The following is a 22300-nucleotide window of genomic DNA, read 5'->3' on the forward strand; positions in this document are numbered from 1 at the left end:
CAGCCCTCTCCCCAGAGGCCGGCATTGGTGTCAGTTTCTGAGGATTCTGTGCAACTTTCTCTGTCCCCTGCCACACACACATTATTTTACTTTGCAAAAATGTAAACCAACAGAAATATTACAAGGATAGATAGGACAATAAACACCCTTTGCCTAGATTCACCAATTAACATTTTGACACATTATGCTAAATATTTTATAAGGATTGTGTCATGTAATGCTCACAACAAGCACACCATCATGCCAGTTTTGTAGATGAGGTAACTGAGGCAGCCGGCAGGTGACGGCACTTGCCAAGGTCAAGAGCTGGCCTTTCCCCTCAGGTGGCCACAGGACGTGGATCGTGGATCCACCTTTCTTCAGCTCCCTTTGGAGGGAAGTATTGTCTTACACTGACTTGAAATCCACCTCCCTGCGATGTTCATCGGATGCTCAGTGGAAAAGTACACAGCCCTGGAAGCATCTGCTGCTTCTAAAACCTTCCATTCCCTAAGCAACAGCTGCTGTCCCCGCCACTAACACATGCTTCGGTGTCACCTCCTCTGTGAGGCGAGTTGGCTCACCCCCCTGTTTGAAAACTCCGGTGGTGGACTCCTGACTGCCAGGAGAATGACCTTTACCCGTCGGAGATTGAAACCCGAGGTCCAGGCTGCCAGCCCCATCCCGTCCGGCTCCTTCCTCCCTTACCCCATCCCCTCCCAACCTCTCACCTTCTGCTTGGATTTTCCCTCTTCCCTGAAGCCACCCCGATCTCCCCGAGGAGCCCCCTCTCTGGGCTGCTGAGCCTTCGCCTGCGCCCCCTTTACAGTCTTCGCCAAGCGGTCTTTTGGTTAGAAGGCTGGAGAGTGGACGACTGGAGTGGGAGTTGGCCCGCCTAGCACAGCGACCCCTCCCTCCCCCAGTGACTTCGGGCGTCGGAGCCTTAATTTCCTCCAGCACGTCATGGGGGCAGGAATGCCTGGCTCAGTAGCTGGCATCGCGTCAGCCCTCACTAATCTCCCGCAATAGAACTGACAGCTCTTCCAGGCTGACGCCTCTTAGTCACCCTCTCGAAACCCTACCTCCCTCTCCTTAACTTCTCCGCTCCTTAGTGTCCGCCCACGTAAAATGTGGATGGGGAGGCTGTGAGTCTCGCGCATATCAAGTACTTGGAACTGTATGGAGCCTTACTGACCGCCACGCGGGTCCCGCGCCCAGTGGGTGTCAAACTAATCCTCTCCGCGTGGGCGCGCGACGGCGAGGTTGCAGGAGCTGTTTGCGGAGCCGGCCGGTAGGCCCCCTCTCTTCCCCGCCCCTCCCACAGGCCCCGCCCCGCCTTCAGGCTCCGCCCCCGCAGCTGTCAGGCCTGGCGGCCGCGCGCCCGTCCACCAAGCCTGAACGCCCCACCACTCCCCGCCTTCCTCCGCCTACACACAAGTTACCTTGCGCCAGGCCGCCTTCTGTCCCTCCCCCGACTCCCATTGGCTAGAGGGTTTCTTTGTTAGCCGGGAGGTGGAGCTGCCATTGGTTCGACGAGGCGCCGATCGCGCCGGGACGCGGGCCCACCCCGCGCGCTGCCCCGCCCCGCGCGCTGGCCCGTCGCCTCCTCGCGCGCGCCCGCCGCCCTGGAGTGCGCCTGGCGCTCCGCTCCCTTTCGCTACGGCAGCGGGCGCCTAGGGCTGCGCGGGCACCGAGCGCGGGGACCGGCGGGGCGGTGGGAGCGGGAGCGGGCGCGCGAGGCCGCGTCCATGGGCCCGGGACCGGCGGGCGGCGGCGGCGCGGGCGGGCGGCGAGGGCCGCGCGCTCTCTGAGGCTCTGGCCTGCGTGCGCGGCTGGAGGCGGCGGCCGGGGATGCGGCGGCGCCCGGCCTGAGCCCGCGCCCGGCCATGTCGGCGGCCAAGGAGAACCCGTGCAGGAAATTCCAGGCCAACATCTTCAACAAGAGCAAGTGTCAGAACTGCTTCAAGCCCCGCGAGTCGCATCTGCTCAACGACGAAGACCTGACGCAGGTGAGCGGGCGGCGCGGGCGGGGCGGACAAAGCGGCGCCCGCAGGACGAGCGGCGCCCTCCGCTCGCCGCCCGGTGACTCATGCGTTTCGGCGGCTCGGGGCGCCCGGCCGAGCGCGGGGAACAAAGCGCGGGGCCGCTTGCGGCCGTCCGGCTCCGCGCCCTCCCCCATCTCTCGCCGGTGGCTCGGGGCGGGGGCGGCCTGGGTCCGGGTCTCGCTCCGGACGCGACCCCGGGCCGCCGGCAGGAGGGGCTCGCGGCCTCCCCGCCCCCAGAGTCGCAGCTCCCGGCCGCGTCCCTCGACCCCGGGGGGCTTCGCAGGCTTCGGCGGCGGAAACCCGCCCACAGCGCGGCGCCGGGCCGTCCCGCGTGCCCGGGCGGGGTTGCTGGGGCGGCCGGCCTCCGGAGCTGGGCTCTGCGGCCCGGCGCGAGCACTCCAGCTTCCTGGGCTGTCGTGCCCCCACGCGGCCTCTCCCGGCCCCCATCTCCTCGAGGTCTCCCTGGTCCCTCTGCGCGGGGCCGGGAGCTGACCTCGTCGCGGCCGCTCCTTCCACCGGTTCACCGCTTTCGAGTGGCCGGGGTGGGCCGTTTCTCTCGCTGCGGAGTGGGTGGCCTGGCAGGGATGATGGCACGGGACCCGCCGCCGTCCCCAGCGGCCAGGAAAAGACTCCCGTTACCGAGACTCCACACCCGGGGCCGCAGAGTCAGAGCGTCAGGACCTCAGGGCCCGTTTCCCGGTGGTGGTCCCGGTGGTGAGTGGGCTTCTAAGGGACATGCCCTTCTCTCCACCGGACTCCTCGCCCGGGGAAGCAGTTCCTGTGACGATGAGGGTCCTGGACCAGGACTCAGGAGACCGAGCTTCTTAGGCTTGATCTCACCCTGGCAAGTGCGTGACCTTGAAGAAGTCCGTTTGCTCGGTATAGTTTTATTTCCTTCTCCATAAATTGGGAGCAGGAATCTTCCCTCACCAGGCTGTTATGAAAAGCGGCGTGATATCTTAGTAAACTTTTTCCTTTTACAAAAGCTTAAAAAACAAACAAGAATCACCTGCAGAACAGTAAACTTGAATTTAGAAAGTTTCTGATCTTAGCAAGGGTTATTCTGAGAGTTTTCTAGTTATTCCAGACAGCTGCTTAAATTGAGTGTTTACACCTCAAAGGGCTTGTTTTCTGATTCTTAAGCTTAGTTGAACTGGAATGAAATCTGCATATTTGAAATGTATCTGTTTAAAAAATGCTGATTATTAATTGGATTCGTGGGTGGATGTTGCAAATTTAAAAGTACCTTAATCTTGCAGTGTATTCACAGTTGAACTGTAGGTTTTGAAATAGGCCTGGGCCCTCCCAGGCACAAGTGGAATGGTAGTTTCTGAAATGATTGGGTTATTTGTGCCTGGAGGGATTACGCCAGGCTTCTACCTCCTGGGATCTTTCAGGAAGAAACTGCTCTTGAAAAGAGGAGGGAGACTCAGGGCGGTTGCCAACAGCCTTAGCTGCTGCTCCCTGCATCCGGCCCTCCACCCCCCCCCCCCCCCCCCCCCCCCCGCCCCATCCTCATGGCTCCATTAGGAAACCTCAGCCAATCGGTTCCCATCAGTCTTCCCCAAGTCCTTGCTTCCTGTTGCCCCTCCCGCCCCGGGTTTATTTTAGACCGTCAAGGCTGGAAGATAGATCAGGGATCATCGAGGCTACCTCCTCTTTAAGGCGTTTATCCGTTAGTTGTTCTCCTATGCATTTCTCTGCATACACACGGAGTCAAGTACAGTGAAAAAATCTTTTTTAACCTAAACTGTGTGCATTTTTGCTCTGCCACATAATTTTTTTCCCTCTTCTTGATGATGTGTTGTAGCCATTTTCATGGTCATACATATCAGTATACCAAACTTGTTTTGCATTTTGTATCATCAGGGATGTACATAGTTTAACCATTACCTTATTGCTGGGCAGCAAGGTTCCTTACTGGTTTTGTTGTTACAGATAGTGAATGCTTCAATGAACAGCTTTCTAACTGCTTTTGGGTATGTGTGTGCGCACCTGCACACGCACAAGTGCAAGTATTTCTCTGGGGGCAGATCTGTAAAAATAGAATGAGTGAATTGATATATTAAATACATACATACATTTTTTTCCAGGTAATCATCAAATTGTCTTCCGGAAAAGACTGTATATCTTATCATTGCCACGACTGGGTATTATCAAATGATTTAGTTCTATAATAATTTCCCAAGTTACCAATGAGGTTAAGCCTCTTAATAATATTTGTTGGGTATATTTTGTTTCTTTTGTGGATTTTCGTATTATTTCCCCATTTCTCTATCAGGTTAGTCCCCCCAACCCCTCATCCCATTGAGTTGTGGGAGTTTTCTGTATATATTCTAGGTCAGGAGTCCACAAACTTTGTAAAAGGTCAGATAGTAAATATTTCAGCCTTGTGGGCCATAGACCTCTGTGGCTACTATGGAGCTCTGCCACTGTACCACAAAAGCCGCTGTGTGAAGCTGCTATAGACAAGATGTAACCTAAGGGGTATGGCTGTTTCCAGTAAAACTTCATTTACAAAAACAGGCAGTTGGGAGGATTGGCCTGGAGCCATGGTTTGCTGACTCCCACTCTAGATACTAATTTGGTACCTGGGTCGTCTTGTGGCGTGCAGGCTTCTACAGCATGCAGGCTCAGCGGTTGCAGTACCTGTTATATACTGTGTTTAAGTGAATGTAAGGTGTTTCCTCTTTTTACATGTGTGTGTTAGCCGCTCAGTTGTGTCCGACTCTGTGACCTCATGGACTGTATGTAGCCTGCCAGGCTTCTCTGTCCATGGAACTCTCCAGGCAAGAATACTAGAATGGGTTGCCATATCTTTCTCCAGGGGATCTTCTGGGATAGGGATTGAACCGGGGTCTCCCACACTGCGGGCAGATTCTTTACCTTCTGAGCCACCTGGGAAGCCTTTATATGGTAGTTTTAAATATGAATGCAGTTAGGTTTCCATGTTTTCCTTTATAGTTTGTAGTTTTAATGTCATGCTTATAAAGGTTTTATTTCCAGCATTATAGAATAGCCTCTAATATTTTCTCTAATATAAGTAAGCAAATATTATTTTTATGCTTAACTTTGTTTGTCGTTTTTTTTGGCCACACTGTGTGGCTTGTGGGAATCTTAGTTCTCTGACGGGGGATCGAACCTGGGCCCTTGGCAGTGAAAGGAGCATGGTGTCCTAACCACTGGAGCTCCAGAGAATTACCTGTGCTTAGCTTTTTAACCCATTGGGTTTGTGTTGTAGGAAGATAATAATTCTGGCTAAAGGCAGAAGCTCTAACAGATGCTCTTGAAGAAGTCCAGGTAAATGTCTGTAAAGGTCTTCTCCAGGTCAGTGCTGACACTGGGAATAAGACATTGGTAGTCGATCAGAGGTGGGAATTGAGGAAACCTGATTGGGTAAAAGTACCTTTAACGGCAGTTGAGAATAGCAGATTTGGAGTAGATTTGGGGGAGTAGGGAATTCCTGAGTAAAAAAAGCGGTACATTTGACTTCAAGGAGGTGGAGGTCCAGTGTGGTCCTTAGGTGGAATCACCTACTTAGGTAGTTGTTTAGAGCTGGAGGAGGGGTTGGGGCCCGGTGGGAATTCTGATGTCATAGGAGTGAATGGAGTCGCTCATGAGGCTGTGTAGAGTGAAACGAGAAGGGGGAGGCTTGTTGGTCAGTGGGAGCAGCAGATCTGGAACTGAGGGGTCTTGGCTTCCAGGTCCTCATCCCAGCCTGGGTTCCTGGTGGCTGTTGGCTGGATGTCTCCCTCTCCAACTGACTTGTGCACCATTAAGCATGGCTTTTTGTGAAAGAAATCACCAAACTTCAGTTCTGGTCCCTGGTCTAGCACTGTTTTGGGACCTTGGCTGGGTTATCTCTCTCCAGGAGAAAGAGGAGGTTGGTCTTGGTCTTTCCCAGCTCTTCAGCCCTCCTGTGTCTTCCCTCAGCCCCCCAGTCTAATTCCGCCCCTTGCTGCGCTCGTACTCCAGTGCTGGGGCTTCTGGGGCATTGGGGTAGCAATCCCAGACATGGAGGTGGGTAGACCAGGCCTTGCTGTCCTTGTGAATCATTTCACCAGTCAGTTCATCATTTCTCTTCTGTGACTTTCTTAGATGTTCCAGGTATGGAACTTCTTTATTTGACTTAACATTTATCTCAGAAACAACGGAAAGATTTCATGCCCACCCATTTTAGAAGATTTGTGATTATTCAGCTTGGTAGATAGTTTGGTAAAGGGTGTGTCAGAAGTCCCAGACCTTACAGATGACCAAACAAGCACATGAAAAGTGGTTAATATCGTTAGTCATTAGGGAAATGCAAATTGAAACCACAATGAGGTACCACTTCATACCCACCAGGATGGCTGTAGAAGAAAAAGGGAAAGTGTTAAGTGTGGTGAACTTGGAGCCCTCGTGCGTTGTTTTTGGGAGTGTAAAATGGTACAGTTGCTGTGGGAATCAGCTTGGCAGTTCCTCAAAAGAATCAGCACGTGACTCAGTGATTCCATTCCTAGCATATACCCAAAAGAATTGGAAACAGGTATTCAAACAAATAGTTTTATGCCTATGTTTCTAACAGCACTATTTACAATAGCTGAAAGTAGCACCAACCCAAATATTCATCAGTGGATGAACAGAGAAATTATTGTCTGTCCATACAATACAATATCATTCAGTTATAAAAAAGGGATGAAGTAATGAGACGTGCTATAACATGATTGACCCTCAAAAACTGATATTAAGTGAAAGAGTCAGACACAAAAGGTCAAATACTGTATGATTCCGTTTATATGAAATGTCCACAACAGGTAAATCTGTAGAGACAGAAAGCAGATTAGTGGTTGCAAGGGTTCTGGTTAGAGGGGAACAGGGCATACCTGCTGATGGGATCAAGGTTCTGTTTTGGAGTGATCTTAGACAGAGAAGCTGTTTGCCCAACACTATGTACTAAATGCCACTGAACTGTTCTGTTGATAGTGGTTAATTTTATGTGATGTGAATTTTGTCTCAATAAAAAAAGTTCAGGAATCACACACACACACACAAATCCTAAACCTGCCCTCTGCTTCTAGTGTCTCTGGAATGAGTATCTGATTGTTTTGTTTCTAGAGTCTAGGGATTGGCAAATACTTTCTTAAAGGACCAGATAATATTTTCAGCTTTGTAGGACCACAGGCAAAATCGAGGCATTTAGGTACGTACTTATATAACCATTTTAAAATGTAAAAACCATTCTTGGTCTTGGGACCTTAAGAAAAAGTAACCAGTGGGCTAGATTTGGCCTCTGGAGTGAGCATACATAGCTTTCCAACCCCCAACCCACTGCCACCCCTCAGCCCCTGCCCCCGCCCCGTTAGACCAGCCCTGTCCAGTAGAACTGTAACGCAAGCCAGATACGTAATTTAACATTTTCTGGTTGCCACAAAGTAAAAAGAAACAGGTGAGATTAATTTTAATTATATTTAACCTAATGTATCTAAAACATTAATTACTGTTTCAACATGTAAACATGCTGTTACGTGCATTTTACCTCACAGCGCCTGGTCCAGACTAGCCTCATTCCAAGTGCTCAGTGTCCACGTGTGGCTGGCTGTTGTCTACAGTGATGAATGGGGCGGCTCTGGCTGCAGTGGCCTGGCCCACAGCTGGGTTCTTGAGACCCTCTGGGGAAGTCCAGGGGGGGAAGGCTGTGCCTGTGGATTTTTTCTCCTCAGCTCGCGTTCAGAGTCCTGGAGCTACAAAAAGTATCAGCTGGGTACTGACACTCTTATCTGCATCCCCTCATGGTGTGTTTTTGCCAACTTCAGGGGGTTCTTTCTTTGAAAGTCACTTTTCTTTTGGTGACTCCTTTTACTGTATTTGAGATCTCTGGGCTCTGTTTCCTACTGCCCAGCAGGGCAGAGGAGAGCAGGGTGCTGGCTGGCCCGGGCTTAGTAGACACCTGCTGTGGGGAGCGAGTGGGAGCCCAGGGTGGGTGGTGGGGGCACGTGGAGGTGGGGTGCCTGCGTCCGGCACCGCCCTCTGTGTTTGCTCAGTGCTCTGCGGCCGCCTCCTAGGTGCTTCCCCAGCCTTCTAGCCTGCTGCTTGACCTTTCTTTCCGAGTTCTTGTTCCCTTGCCATGCAGAAGGGCTACAATGGAAGACCTGTGTTCTATTCTTGGCACAGACCTTGCAGGGTGCCCCAGAAAAGTCACCTGTGTTCTCCTGGCCTCGGTTTCCCACCTCTAAAGCCATTGCCCACATTTTGTTCTCAGGAGTGGTCTAGTTCGCTAACGGAATGGATGGAGAGTACTGACCAGGCCTGTGAAGGCCACCAACTCCCTTTGTGGTAATGAATATTCCAGAAAGGATGCCAAGGGCCTCTGTTGTGGGGAACAGCCTTTGTTTGGGCTCTCTCCAGATCACTGGCATCCTGATGCTGTTTAGCTGAAATAAATTTGACTTGGAATACTTATCTTTAAGTTGTTACCAAGTTGCCATCTAGACTTGAAAAAAGAGCCTTGAGCCAGGGAGGAGAGGCTGGAGGGAACTGCGCTTCTGATGCCTTCACCCTCGTGCTGTGGGCGGCGGGCAGGACACGCGGAGGAGTGGGGAGCGCTGGGGGCTGGTTTCGAAGCAGTTAATCTGAGAAAACAGTCTTCCTTTATCCTTGAAAACTTACTCTCTGAGCATCACTTTCCCATCTGAGATGACATGGTTGAACCAGGTCAGCAGTTTTCAAACTTTAAATTGCGGCGCCTTTTACTCAAAGGAGTCTCGTACAGAAGCATATATGAAGCCGGAGAAGTGACATGGTTCTGGGTGACAGGCGGTTGGCGCGTGGCCTCTCAGCCATTTGTTTGTTTCCCACACATGGGCCCTCCGGTTGTTTCTGAGAGTACGAGGGGCAGGTTTGAAGCCTCTGCCTGAGATTTCATGGTCCCTTTGATTTTAGCAGTGAGGGCTCTGTGAAGTGGTCTGGGCTCTTTCACAGCTGCCCTGGGCTGGGACCCCCAAACGCCCAGCTCCACTACTCTTATGGTCTCACTTCCTTTGCGGGCAGGAGAGCCAGAGGCTTGGCATTTTGTCTCTGGAGACTGGACTAGACTCTTCCAAACCACTTGCTGGTTTCCTCAGGGTCATCCTAGTTCACATGAAACCATAGCCTGATTCTTGCCTGGAGCCTGTAACCCTTCTGGCTCCTTCCTCCCCTCGCTCAGCTTGGTGTGTGTGCTGTGCTGAATGGTGTCCTGCCCCCAGGCTTGGGGTCAGCTTGCAGTGAGGGTGAATGGACAGGCCTGTGCAGTCCTCCTGAGCCTGCGTTGCCCTGGACCCAGTGTTGTGAGTACCATGACCTCCTTCCACTGTCTTCAGCTGGGGAGGCGAGCAGGGCTGGGGGCAGCATGGCCGCCTATGGAGTAGGGACATGGAGAACCGGTCAGGGTTAGGTTAGATCAGCCTGAGGTCACTGAGCTGCCTAGGGATGGGCTGTGTTCCACCTGGTTCCCATGCCAGCTTATATGCGGCCAGGAGCCTGGCCTCCCTTCTCCTGGGAAGGCCACTGTGACTTGTTAACCTGTTAAGGTTTCAGTAGGAGGCCGAGGTCTGCGAACTAAGTTGAAGCTGTTTAATGGACTTCTAATTCCTACCCCAAGGAGAAGGGGCCTGAGGGGCTGGTTGATCCCCCCACCCTTAAGCAGGTGAAGGATTGTCCCCGTTAGCAGATGGAGCCACTGAGACCCAGAGAGGTTCAGCCTAGGTCACAGGAAGGCCAGTGTGGAGTTTTCAGAGTTCTGTTTGCCCACTCTGTCAGAAAGCAAATGTTAACCTTTCTGTCAGAGACAGGGCCTTGCCCTGACTTGGATTCCTTAGTTGGTGGGGGGCATGGGAAGGGCAGAGCATTTCGCAGGTCCTAACGTCTCAGCTTTGGGGTATTGCACATCTCCTGGACAGGCTGCTGGCCTGTTGCAGTGACCACACCTTTGGTGAGCCTTGAACGGGAAGCACTGTTTTCCCCTGAGGGATTCCGAATCAGGAAGTAGTTGTGTCCTTGATCTCCAGATCCTAAAGCCCTGGTTGGAACAGGGAGACTCCATGTTCTCTCCCCTCCCAGTGTCCTGGTGTGCAGCTCAAGGGGCCAGGCAGGGGAGCAGCTGCTGGGAGTCCCAGGAGAACCAGAGAAAGAGTCCAGGTCCCCCGGGTGCTACTCTCAGAGACTCTCTACCTTAGCTGGCAGGTCTTCTGCTTGGGGACCGCTCTGACCTACAAATCTGACACAGTCCCACTTTTAGTTCACACGTGCTCGGGTAAGGGAATGGGAGGGTTGAGGACGGGGGCTTTCAGCTCGGATTTGGGTCTTATGCTGCTTAAGCAACTTAGCAACTTACTCAGAGTCTAAGTGTCTGCATCCTCCCTCTGAAAATGGGGGCTGCAACAAGACCCATGTCTGGGTGCCTGTGAGGATGCGGTTGCAGGAAAGAGCAAGCCTCAGCTCTGTAAACGCCTGAGTGTGTGGTGGGCACGTGGTGACCCCAAGAGGGGACCTGCCTCTGTGATGAGATTCTACAGCATGGCTGCCCTCAAACTCTGTCTGTCTACCTGGTGCCCACACCACAGAAGCCCAGGCTGCCCCTCTCTTGTGAGCTGATTGGCACCACTTAGCAGCTGCCCCACATCAGCCCCTAGGGATTGGAAGGACCATAGTCCGTTTGCTTGTGTGGGTTTGATTTTCAGAACGTGTTTAAGTATGAAGAGTGAACCAGTTTTAAGAATTTTTAGAGTATAAGAAGCGAAGAGGCAGGGCTTCCCTGATGGTCGGTGGCTAAGACTCTGTGCTTCCATTGCACGAGGCACAGGTTCTGTCCCTTTAGTCAAGGACCTAAGATCCCACATGCTGCTCTGTGTGGCAAAAACAACAATGACAAAACTGGAGAGGCCAGGTACGTTGGACTAAGACCTACCACTGGAGGGTGTGGGCTGCACCAGAGGCCAGCAGCCGGGACAGTAGGCACCCCCGAGCACCTGCCGAGCCCAGAGAAATGCACACTGCCAGTCCCAGGAAGGGCAGTTGTTTAGTCGAATGGCAGTGGCACACCCCAATTTCAGAAGTCACTTTGTGTGGAAGTGTCTCAGTTGCCGTCAGCAAGGTGGCAGAGGGTTAAGAGAAGCTGCTTATCCTTCACGTGCCCCTGGGAACAGCTGTCTGGGAGTCCAAGCTCGTGCAGTGGGCCTGGGTGAAAGGGCCGGAAGAGCATAGAGAGCAGCAACCGGGCCTGGTACTGAGTCGCTGGGCAGTGAGCAGGAGATTGGCCCAGGCCCTTGGGTCACCAGCTTTGATAACTCGCCTCAGCTGGCAGGTGGGTCCTCTGGCTTTCTCCCCCACTGCCCCACATCCTTTAGGGATCACACACTCTTTCAGGGCGTGGAGCCTTCTGCCAAGGGCACCCTTCCGTGGGGTCTAAATGAGCAGACGTGGCTCCCTGTGAGAGTTTGCAGTCTAGCTTGTCAACAGGCAGGTGCCATCTCGGCAGACAGCCCGTTGACTCTCATCCCCACGTCTCCCTTCCCTCCTGGAAACCTGTGAGCTTAGAGTTTTCTTCCTGGGAATGGAGCCAGCGTACCAGCCACATAGGCGTCTCTGGTGTGGTTTTCTATTCTTAGGTGGAGGAGTAGTTGATGTGCTCTGGGATTATTTTCTGTGGCAGTGGTGGGATTCAGAGCTGACAGTAATTGCTGTGTGCCGGGCCACTGCTAACTCGTTTACATTCACGGCAGCCTTATGAATTAGACAGATAAGAAAACTAAGATGGAACGAGGTCCTGGAACTTGCGCAAACAGTCTGACCTGGACCCTCCTCCCAGGGTTCCCAAATGGACCTGAGTGGGCTCAGGCCAGCCTTCTGGACCTTAGGTCTCTGGCCCTGTGTGGCCTCTGGCCCCTCACGTCTGGGAGCTGCCCTGCCGGAGTGTGTGTGTGCTGGGAAGGGCGGAGTGGAGGCGAGGCTTGGGCTGAACTTGTTACATTTCCTGTTTCTCTCTTACTTCCTTTCATCAGACTCTCCTGTCCTACCTGTCACTTTATAGGAAGCACTGCTTTTTGAGGGACAGGGTGTGACTTTTTCCTGCAAAACCATTGGCTCCAAAATTTGTCCCATGCATTCTCTAGCATTCTTCCCTTTGCCACAAATGGCGTCATGTTCCAAAAATCCCGTGGCCATGGACTCCTAGTCAAGCCCAAACAGGGTAGGGGTTTTTTAAAGTGTTCCTTTCCCCTCTTCCTCCAGCTGCTGCAGTCCAGGGAGGAGGCCTGGGCATGGACTGGACTTGCAGGGCATGTGTGTGGGCAGAGGGGTGAGCAGGAAGCTGAGCTGGGGAATGAGGGGTGGAGGCCAGCAGGCTGGCGGCTGCGTGCCCTCCCATCTCGGGGCCTGGGATCCAGTGAGCTCTGTATGTGAGTTTTTGGGTTTTTTTTGTGGTAAAATTCATGAAATGTAAAATTAATAATTTTAAAGGGTACAGTTCACTTGGATTTAGCACATTCACAATATGCTAAATTCACCAGTACTCTGTAATGTAAACATCTCATCACGATATGCTAAAGTCACCAGCACTTTGTAGTGTAAACATCTCATCACACCAAAAGAACATCCATTACTACTGAGCAGCTTTATCCCACTTCCCACCCCCATCCTCAACAGCCACCAGTCTGCTTTCTATCCCTACAGATTTACCTATTCTGGATATTTCATCAAAATGGAATTGTAGAAATTGTGACCTTTCGTTGGGCTTTTTGCACCGAGCATGTTTTCAGAGTTCACGCGGTAACACGAAATCAGTGTGTACTGCTTGTTTCTGGATGAATATTGCATTCTGTGGCATAGAACATTTTGTTTATGTCTGTCTGTAGATGGACACTTGGGCTGTTCTGCCTCTGGCTGTTGTGAATCGTGCTGCTGTGAACACACATCTGTCTGACTCCTCAGCTCTTCAGGGTGGAGACTGGCTTGTGGGGGTATTGCTGGATCCCGTGGAGATCTGCTGTGAGCTGCACTGGGAAGCACCTCATCGGGCCAGACCTCAGTACTGTGGACAGTGGGGTGCAGGGGCAGAGATGGCATGGGCGGGCGGAGGAGTCCAGGATGAGGACCTGGAGGGGCTGTGCCTGTGTGCAGGAGCAGCCAAGGCTACCCCCTGCCCCAACCTCCATTCCCTCCTGAAGATCCTGTTGAGCAGGAGCTAAGCTGGGGCTTCAGTGTCCTGGGGTAGGGGGCCGTGGGAGCTGAAGGCCAGGCGATGCAGGGAGACGCTGGTGCACCCCTGAATGGTGAGGTGTGGGGAAGCTGCTGGGAGCTAGTCGCCAAGGGACTTGGGGTCAGTTAGACAGCTGTTGTTTACTTCTTTGATCTCTCTTAAAGGATTTTTAACAACGGTCACCAAAAGGGGGAAACAACCCCAGTGTCACCAGTAAACAAATGTGGTCCGTCCACACAACGGAATGTTATTTGGGCATGAAAAGGAGTGAGACAAGCACCCATTATAGCACAGCTGAGCTTAGAAAACATACACTCAGTGAGCGAAGTCAGGCACAGAAGACCGTGTGTTACCTGATTCCGTTCGTGTGAAACGTCCCTATTAGGCAACTTTGTGAAGATGTAAAGCAGGTTAGTGGCTGCTGGGGACCCTGGGGGAGAGTGTGTGGAAATGACAGCTGAAGTGCACAGGGCTGCTTTTCCAGGGTGACGAGCTGTTCTAGACTTGATGGTGATGATGGATGCAATACAAACCTGAATTTGTATTGAATTTTACACCTGTTGTGCAACAGAGGAGTTGTATGGTATGTGAATTATGCCTCAAAAAAGTATGTTGTTACAAAAATAACCCAAAGCCATTATTATCCCCATCTCAGTTTTGGTTTCTGCTTGTTGTTTGGTCAATAAGTCGTGTCCGACTCTTTTGCGACCCCATGGACTATATATAGCCTGCCAGGCTCCTCTGTCCATGGGATTTTTCCAGGCAAGAAGACTGGAGTGGGAAGCCATTCCCTTCTCCAGGGAATCTTCTCAACCCAGGGATCAAACCCACATCTCCTGCTTGGCAGGCGGGGTTTTTGCCAGGAAAGAGCCACCAGGGAAGCCCAGCCCACATTTTGCCAAGCCATTATTTGACATCTTTGTTTCCTGTATTTCTGTCATTTTTGGCTTGGCATTTGCTGCCCATGTGTAGCTAACATTGCAGATTCCACCTCCGTCTTCTGCTCCATCCTAGTTACCCCAGGTCCCCAGGAGCGTGCTGGACTGCCACGGCATTGGCCTCGCCGTGTCGCACCCACGTGTGCACATCTGCACACACAGCTTGGGGCTCGGCTCTGGTCAGGTGTGTGGCAGCAGCGTGGATGTGTTCTGTGTTGAGAGCAGTTGGCATTCGGGTGATTGTTTCATCAAGTATTTATTGTCTCTGCCTCTGTCCAGTGCTACTTCTGATTTGGCCGCAGGGTGGGCCTGTCAGAGGATTCTCGGGCTTAGAGCGCTGAGGAGGGCCCCAAAGGCTCCAGCCGCCTGGCCGTTTGGGATGCGCCCCCCAGCCCCCTGGAACCCCGCTCTGTAATGTGCTCCCAGGGAGGGGGCGGCACTGTGTGAGAGGCTCTGCTGCTGCTGGGGGGAGCGTGGGGCTCCTCCTCACATGCCAGCTGGCCTCCCTGACCTCCATCTCTGCCGTTGGCCTGTGCTCGCTCCTCATGGAGGTCTCTTCCACATCCTTCCTCGTTGCTCTCTGCTGCCGAGGTCCTTACCCTTAGCTCCACGATTTGTGTCTTTGTCTCATTGTAGGTATTCTCTGTGGCTCTGTTGTCTTTGCAACCTGACTTTTGGCAGCAGAGATGTGTAAACTGCGTTTCTTGTAAGTTTCTTTCTTTAGGGGCATGTGTCCTGGTGTAATTAGTAGGCTCCCTGCTCATTTCCCAGAGTGTCCCAATGTGGATGCTAAATGGATGGAGTTGCTCTACTTATGAGGCTCTGCTTTTTCTGGGCGAAGGTGGGAGCCTGTGCTTGCACTTCTGTCTTTGTGTGCACGATAGGAAAGACTCCTCCTTCTGAGGAAGAGCCCCATGGCCTCTGTCCGCTCCCTAAACCCCTTCACAGCCCTTGGTGCCTGGCCATGCCAGGTGGACAGCTCCATGGAGGGTGGCTTGTGGTCCATCCTGTGGTGAGCTCCTTACAGGGACCACGAATCAGGACTCCACGCAGATCCCAGGCCTCAGGTGGAGGGATGTCTGGGGAGGCCCTAGTGACAGGGTCAGGACTAGACCCCCAAGGAGAATACCCACTGGGGTTGTGCATCCTGCTGGGGTGGCGCCAGCTTTACTCCTGGGAGTGGCTCACTGATGTGGCCTCGGCCTCGCCTTGTCCCGCCCTTGCCTCTGTGCGTCCAGAGGTTAGAGGCACGATACGGGAGGTGGCCTTGACTCACACTTGCTGAGACATTGCGGTTTCCTTGTATGTGAGATGAGGAAGAGTGGTCCAGAGTGCGTGAGTGAAGTGCCTGGAGCAGTGACCTGCCTTGCAAGTCATGGGTGTTGACTGTTGGCACTGAGGAGTAGGACGGCTGGGTAGCAGAGCAGACTGAAGGGCATCTCGGAAAGCCTGCCCACGCGCCCACTCGATGCAGCGTGCATCCTTAGGGCCACTCACCTCGTGGCTCCCTTTTCTCAGAAGCCATGCTTTCTTTCACCCTGGGTCCTGATGGTGTTGAATCGGGTGCAGGGGCTGCCCCGCGATTGTGTTCGTCTTGGCAGTGGCCAATGATCCTCTGCTGGCTTTCAGAGGCAGATGACATGCCCGGGAAGCTCATGCCGGCAGGTGTGCCCACGTGGAGGAGTGTAGTTTGGGTCTGGAACTGCATGGCCATAAAGCAGCAGGACAGTGTTCTCTGCTGAGGGCTTGAGACTCTTGGACGTGTCTTAGAGATGAGTCCCAGCATAGTGGCCCACGTGGTGCTGGGAGGAGAAGCCTGAGGTGGGATCTGCAGGGATGGCTGACCCGGTTGCCCCAGTAGGTTTGCTCTAAGTGAGAAGCCCACGCTCCTGGAGTCTTGCTCTAGTGGCTTGTGGAGGCGTGTGCTGACCCAGGTGTGGGTCAGGCAGGTGGGACAGGCGTCCCACTGCGGTCTGCCTAGATGGAGTGTTCTTTCTCAGGTGGCCGGGACAAGGTGAGGGCGAGGCTTCAGGCTGACCTGGACGTGTGCCCACATTTCGTGTTACTGATTTACCTCCACATGTCCCAGAAAAGACAGGCGACCTCAAAATCTCCTGTGATTTACATGCTCATAAAGATAGCCAGACAGCTGCTACCCAGGCATCATTTCTCCTTTTGGAATAGAAATGCAGAAAATATCGAAAAACCTGTTTGCTATGAGCGCATGGAAGCGTTTCCACAAAAACTTGGGGAAAAGAAGAGCAGGGAGCCAACCTCAGAAGCACTTAGCTTCAGTCTACAAACATCCCATCCTCGGAGCATCCACTAGATCCTCACCTCAGGCCTCTGTGCAGCTCCTTATCCTCCAGCTTGGCCCAGGAATGCCCCTGAGCTGGGACGCTGGCCCCCACAGTATGGGTCTGTCTTCAAGGCTGTGTGGGACCGCTCTCCTTGAAGAACTTTCATGAGGCTGGTGCTTGGAGCTGACATGTCCAGCCTTGTGTGAGGGTGCCTGTGTGGGGTTCACATGCTTTGCCTCGCCTGACTCAGGCATCCTGGGGTCCCCTCCGGGCTGGCCTTGGATACTCTACGGCCCTCCCTTCCATGCTGTTCTGGGGCTGTCTCGCGTGCCAGGTCCACTCGGGCTCATTCCCCTGAGCACTGCTGGCCCTAAGCCCCGCCCCAGTTTGGTTTGAGCTCCAAACCAACGCCGCATTGCTGCTCTGTGTTGTTTCTTTAGGCTCCGTGTCTGGCTGTGGGATTGCCAGGGAGGAGCAGGGAGACGAGTTCTCTCCACGTGTGGCCGCCTGGCTGCTCCGAGAGTGCCGGCTTTCCTTTGTCGTCTCTGCTTTCTGTCAGGGCCACCATGGCGCACGCGGTGTTGGTGGGGATTGGATTCAGGAAAGGGAGGACATTTGGAGGCCAGCCTGTCCACGTGCTCCTCAGCGCTCAGCTTGTCCCTTGGTGTCAGGGATGGACAGGTTCCTCCTGGTGACTGGGCTCTGTGTGTGGAAGGTAGAGGTGTGGCCTGGGCTCACCCTGTCCTGGCTCGGAGGCCTTGCAGCAGCACCTGGAGGACAAGTGGGGAGCAGCTGAGTGCTGCCTCAGTGTGTCCACCGACTCACGTGTCAGGTGGCCCTGCTTTGCATTGGGCACCTTGCTGAACAAAGGTGGGATGTGAAAGCAGAAGGGCTGGAGATGGCGGGGGGTGGGGGGCTTGGAGAAGGGCCTGGGGGTAAGCAGGGCTTTGCTGCAGGGGGGGGTTTCCTCTCTGCAGAGGCCTGTGTATGCAGAGCCCCGAGGCCAGAAGACAGTTTTCTGTTCACGGGAGGTGTGAGTATGGGCACAGCTTGGAGGAGGGGAGCCCCAGTAAGTTCTCGGTAAGCAGCTGGCTCTGGGTTGGTTACTCTACTTGAAGGGACCTGCGTAGAGACGAGGGGTTACTCCTGCCCATGGAGGAGAGGAGCTTGTGTGGGGGGCCTTTAGGATGACAGGGGTGGGAAGGTGGTACCCGCATTTCTGCATGGATGGTTGTGGGTGCCACACTGTGGGATGTGTCTGCTTTTCTCAGGGCCCCTTGTGCTCTGGGGCAGGTGAATCTGAGGGGACAGAAGAGCGAGCTTCGCAGCCTGTCAGAAGTCTCTCACAAACGTCTCCTTTCTTTGAGCCTCAGATGGGCCCTGTGAAGCTGAGAGCCCAGCATGTAATGCCTGGACGCCGTAGGGCTGGTTGTGATTGGACAGCTGTGTCCAGAGGCCTGGAGGTGTCCGGGCAGCATCAGGGTGGCAGCTGGGTGATGCTCTGTAAGGCAGGCCAGGTGCTTGCTCCTTCCCTGCCTGCAGCCCCACCCACTTGGCCTGATGGAACCCAGGCCTGTCCCGGGAGGGTGGTGCAGGGGGAAGGGGACGAAGAAGCTCGCCATGGTCCGGTCGACAGCCTTCAGAAACTGCGTGTGCCTGTGGCCTCAGGAGAAGCTGAGGCCATGGCAGGCTGCTTGGCCTGGGGCTGGCCCCTGTGGACTGCAGAAGTCTTCGTGGCTAAGCCTTTTTGCTCTTGGGTTGTAGTGGGTCCTCTTCTGGGGGGGCATATGCCTGTGTGTGTGGAGCAAGTATCCGAAAGTAATAGGTTTTTGGCTTTTTATTTTTAATTAAAATTTTTATTTTGAGATCATTGTAGTTTTGCATGCAGATGTAAGATACAATCCAGAGAGATCCTGTGTATTCTTTACCCAGTTTCCCCCAGTGGCTGCATCTTATGTTAATAAAACTACAGGACATTTCACAGTCCTCCTGTCCTCTTACCTCTGCTGCCTCCTTAACTCCTAGCAGCTGCAAGTCTGTCTCCATGTCTAGAAATTCCACATTTCAGGCATGTTGTGTCAGTGGATTCGTACATCACGTAACCTCAGGGTTAACTTTTCCACTCACCCTAATTCTCTGGAGACTCATCCAAGTTGCGTATATCACCAATTGTTTCCTTTTAATTGCTGAGTAGTATTCCGCAGTGTGCATGGATTAACCACCCATTCGCTGAAGGACATCTGCATTGCTTCCAGGTTTTTGTTGGCCTTTACAAATAAAAGAGACAGTAACTACTGACATACAGTTTTTGTGAAGTGTAAGCTTTTGTTTCTCTGGAATGTGTCCAGGAATGCGGTTCCTGGGTTATGTTGTAGTTGGGTGTTTGTTTGCTTATCTATGGCTGCTCTGGGTCTTGGGTGCTGTGCCCCGGCTTTCTCTAGCTGCGCTCAGCAGGGGCTCCTCTTCCTTGCAGTGCTTGGGCTTCTCATTACTGTGGCTTCTCTTGTTGTAGAGCACCGGCTCTGGGTGTGCAGTTGTGGAACGTGGTCTTTGTTGCCCTGTGGCATGCAGAGTCTTCCCAGACCAGGTATCAAACCCATGTTTCCTGCATTGGCAGATGGATTCTTATCTACTGAACCAGCAGGGAGGTCCAGTATTTCATTTTTTTTTAATGATTGTAAGTAGTACTTTTAGAAAATACTTGTTTTGCTGTGCTGAGTCTTCGTTGCACCACGTGGGATCTTCGATCTTCGTTGCAGCATGGTAGCTCTTGGTGCGGCAAGTGGGATCTAGTTCCCTGACCAGGGATCGAACCTGGGCCCCCTGCATTGGGAGCTCAGAATCTTAGCCACTGGACCACCAGGGAAGTTCTAATATTTTAACCCTTCTCTCCTTCCAGGATTCTGGCCACACAGATGTTAGGTCTTTTGTTACAGTCCCACAGGTCCCTAAGACTGTTCTCTTATTTTTCAGTCTGTTTTCTCTGTGTTGTCTGTGCAATTTCTGTTCTTTTGTTTTCCAGCTCACTGATTCATTCCATTGTTCCCATCTTTCTGCTTTTTGATCCCATCCATTGAGCTTTTGATTTAGTTATTGTATTTTTCAGTTTCAGAATTTTCACCTGGCTCTTACAGCTTCTGTTTCTTTGCTCAGGCTCTCTGAGTTTTCATTTATTCCAAGCATGTTCATAATTTCTTGTTGAACCATGTAGCATGGTTGCTTTAAACCTCCATTAGATAATTCTGACATGCCTGACACCCTGGTGTTGGCATCGACTGTCCTGGTTCTTGGTATCATGGTGATTTTTCAACCTGGTCAGTTTTGTGTCACGCCAGGTGACTTTGGGCTGTGTTTGACCTTTCTCTTTCAGTCAGGTTTTTCTAGCACTGCCCAGCGGGGGAAGCAGGGCTGCTGCCTCCTGCCTCTCAGTGGAAGTAGGAGTCTGACTCCTCACTGGGCTCCATGGACTCTTGAGGCAGGAGGTGCGTGGTTGCTGCCGTAGGGGGCGGGGTGCAGCCCCTCAGGTGTCCTCCTCGGATAGCAGGGAGAGGGAGGGGACCTTTACTGCTGGCGGGGCAGGGCAGTCCCAGGCCCCTGCCTGTTGTCCCAACACCTCGCCCTACTGAGTAGGAAGTCTCTGGAAGTCTGGCCTCTGCTGGCGGAGGGTGGGAGTGTGGTGGTGTCTCTTCTGTCCGACTGGGGTAGGCTGGTTACTCTGGAAGAGTTCTCTGTTTTTCCAAGTTGTCCCTTCCCTGGTTCTTCGACTAGGGAGAGCCTTTCCTGAGGCTTTTTCTGTCTGTGCCTGTTGGCGCTTCCGTGTGGCCTCTCTTCTAGACCCCAATCTGGGACAGTGAGGCCGGAAGAAACCCGGGCTGCACACCCCCCGGCGGTGCCTCGGCTCCTGAGCGCCCAGCCCCTCTGCAGCCTTCTCTCCTGCTTTTCAAGTCTCCTTAGGTTTGTCTAACATACAGTGTCCAGGCTTTTATTTGTGCTTAGTGGGAGGCATAGGGACGTTACATCCACCCCATCTTGAAGCAGAAATGTCAAGTGAGCATTTTCGAAAGGGCTTTGGGCTGAGGAGGAGGCCACAGCCAGCAGCAAGCAGCCTCTTCCCAGAGGTCAGTGGAGGTGCAGCCTCTGGTTTATTGGTGTGTGAGGCGGGGCTGAGTTTAATGGAAGGGGGAGAGGCCTAGCGGGTGGTCCCAAATGGTGACTTTTGCACAGGGACTGGACCAGTGGGCTTCCTCCCGGTGGCCTGCTTGAAACAGAACTCCCGAAGTCCCATCCTTTGGGCCCTCAGTATCAAGAAGTTACCTGCTTCTCCTGTCCCCCTGCCCCTTAAAGTAAACCCCAGTCACCCAGGCAGAAAACAGCAACAAAACTACAGGCCACTAGGAGTTTCTAGAGCCCACTTCCTGTGCCAGCTGCCTTTGGGGTCACCAGAGTCTGTATGTCAGGTCACTGGGGGCTCCCAGGGGAGGTAGGCAAGAACAGGAGGGATGCTGCCCTACAAAGCTCTGGCTTGTGGCTTGTAAACCTCTCCTGTGGGTACAGAGGCTGTGCGGGGCGCTTCTGGACTCGCCGGCATGGCCAGGTCGGCTGTTGCCATTTTTAGACCCTCTGAGAAATATTGAGGGCAGCAGCTGCATGTCTGGGGCACCCTTCTTGTGGACCGAGGGCAGGTGGGCATGTCTAGCTTGAGGTTCCCTGAGGAGCAGGAGGCTCAGAGCGCGTCCCCGGGTGCGGCTCTCCAGGCTTGTGGAAGGGGTTCCGGGTCTGGAGGCCTCACTGAGAGGCACTGACGAGTTGAGGGCGTGTGGCAGCTGAAGCAGCCCCGCTGGTGGACGGGCTCCTGCCTCTGCCTTCGCTTCAGCTGTGCCCATGATCACCAGTGCTCCCCTCCCCAACCGCTGCCTCCTCACAGGCCATTTGTTCCCTGTTCGCTTGCTGTGGACTGTGAACCCATGGAAGGGGAGCAGTTTCTTATTTATTTCTGCTTCCCCACTGCCTGACATAGGCCTTTGTAAATGATTTTTTTTTTTAATAGCTTTATTGAGATGAAACTCACATACCATATATAGTTGACCTATTTAAAATGTGCAGTTCAGTGATTTAATGTAGTCCCAGAGATGTGCAGCTATTATCACAGTCAGTTTGAGAATGCTGTCATCTTCCCAAAAGGAACCCTGTTACCTGTAGCCATCACCCCCGACAGCCCGTCCGTCCCCTCTGTCCTGGGCAGCCCCAGCTGCCCTTTGTCAGTAGGGTTTGCCTTGGTAAACGCTCCTGCAGAACACTGCCCACTTACTGGGCTGCTGGAGCCCTTTTCTCTTGCCCCATGCCCTCCACTGGCCCAGCCTTCCCACCTTTCAGGACGCCCTACTCACCCAGGTGGGGTCTGCTTTGGGGTGATTCGTATAAGGAAGTCACACCAGATGAGGTGGGTGCTGGTAGGCTCGCCGAGGAGATGTTTGCTGAGCGAATAATGATGCTGCTTGCCGGCCAGGTTCTGAGGGCCCTGGCCAAGCCCATGTCTCTCACTGCCCCTTTGAGGAGAGGACAGGTAGGTGTAACTGACAATGTGGTCACCCCAAAGCCCTGGAGCCAGAAAAGGGGAGGGTGGTATGTGATGGAAGCCAGACAGAAACTGAGGAGACATGGCCTTGGGCTCTAACCTCCTGATGTCACAGGCCAGAGACCTGCACCCATGGCCATGGTGGGGAGTCACCTGGCTGGGGTACAAGGGGTCAGCCCCCAGTGCCAACCCGTCTGTCCTGTGTGTGCATCTCCCAGTGGGGCAGAGAGAGGCCGAGTGTGCTTGTCTGC

The 22300-nt window shown here is 53.4% G+C and overlaps 1 protein-coding gene across 11 annotated transcripts in view; it reads left to right on the forward strand.

Annotated features, from left to right (window-relative positions):
- Positions 1–1610: 1610 nt before the first annotated feature.
- LOC102394952 (myosin phosphatase Rho interacting protein) overlaps positions 1611–22300 on the forward strand; it is a 92889-nt gene continuing 72199 nt past the window's right edge. For 3 of the 11 annotated variants that reach the window (XM_025280401.3, XM_044939137.2, XM_044939138.2), the window contains exon 1: positions 1617–1988. In XM_025280401.3, coding sequence (XP_025136186.3) covers positions 1866–1988 — 123 coding nt within the window. In that variant the 5' untranslated portion in view covers positions 1617–1865. Of the gene's footprint in view, positions 1989–22300 lie in introns of all 11 variants that reach the window. The other 8 variants (XM_044939134.2, XM_044939139.2, XM_044939136.2 and 5 more) reach the window with 8 other exon arrangements.

The sequence above is a fragment of the Bubalus bubalis genome, chromosome 3, assembly GCF_019923935.1.
Source record: "Bubalus bubalis isolate 160015118507 breed Murrah chromosome 3, NDDB_SH_1, whole genome shotgun sequence".
In the NCBI taxonomy this organism is placed as follows: Eukaryota; Metazoa; Chordata; class Mammalia; order Artiodactyla; family Bovidae; genus Bubalus; species Bubalus bubalis.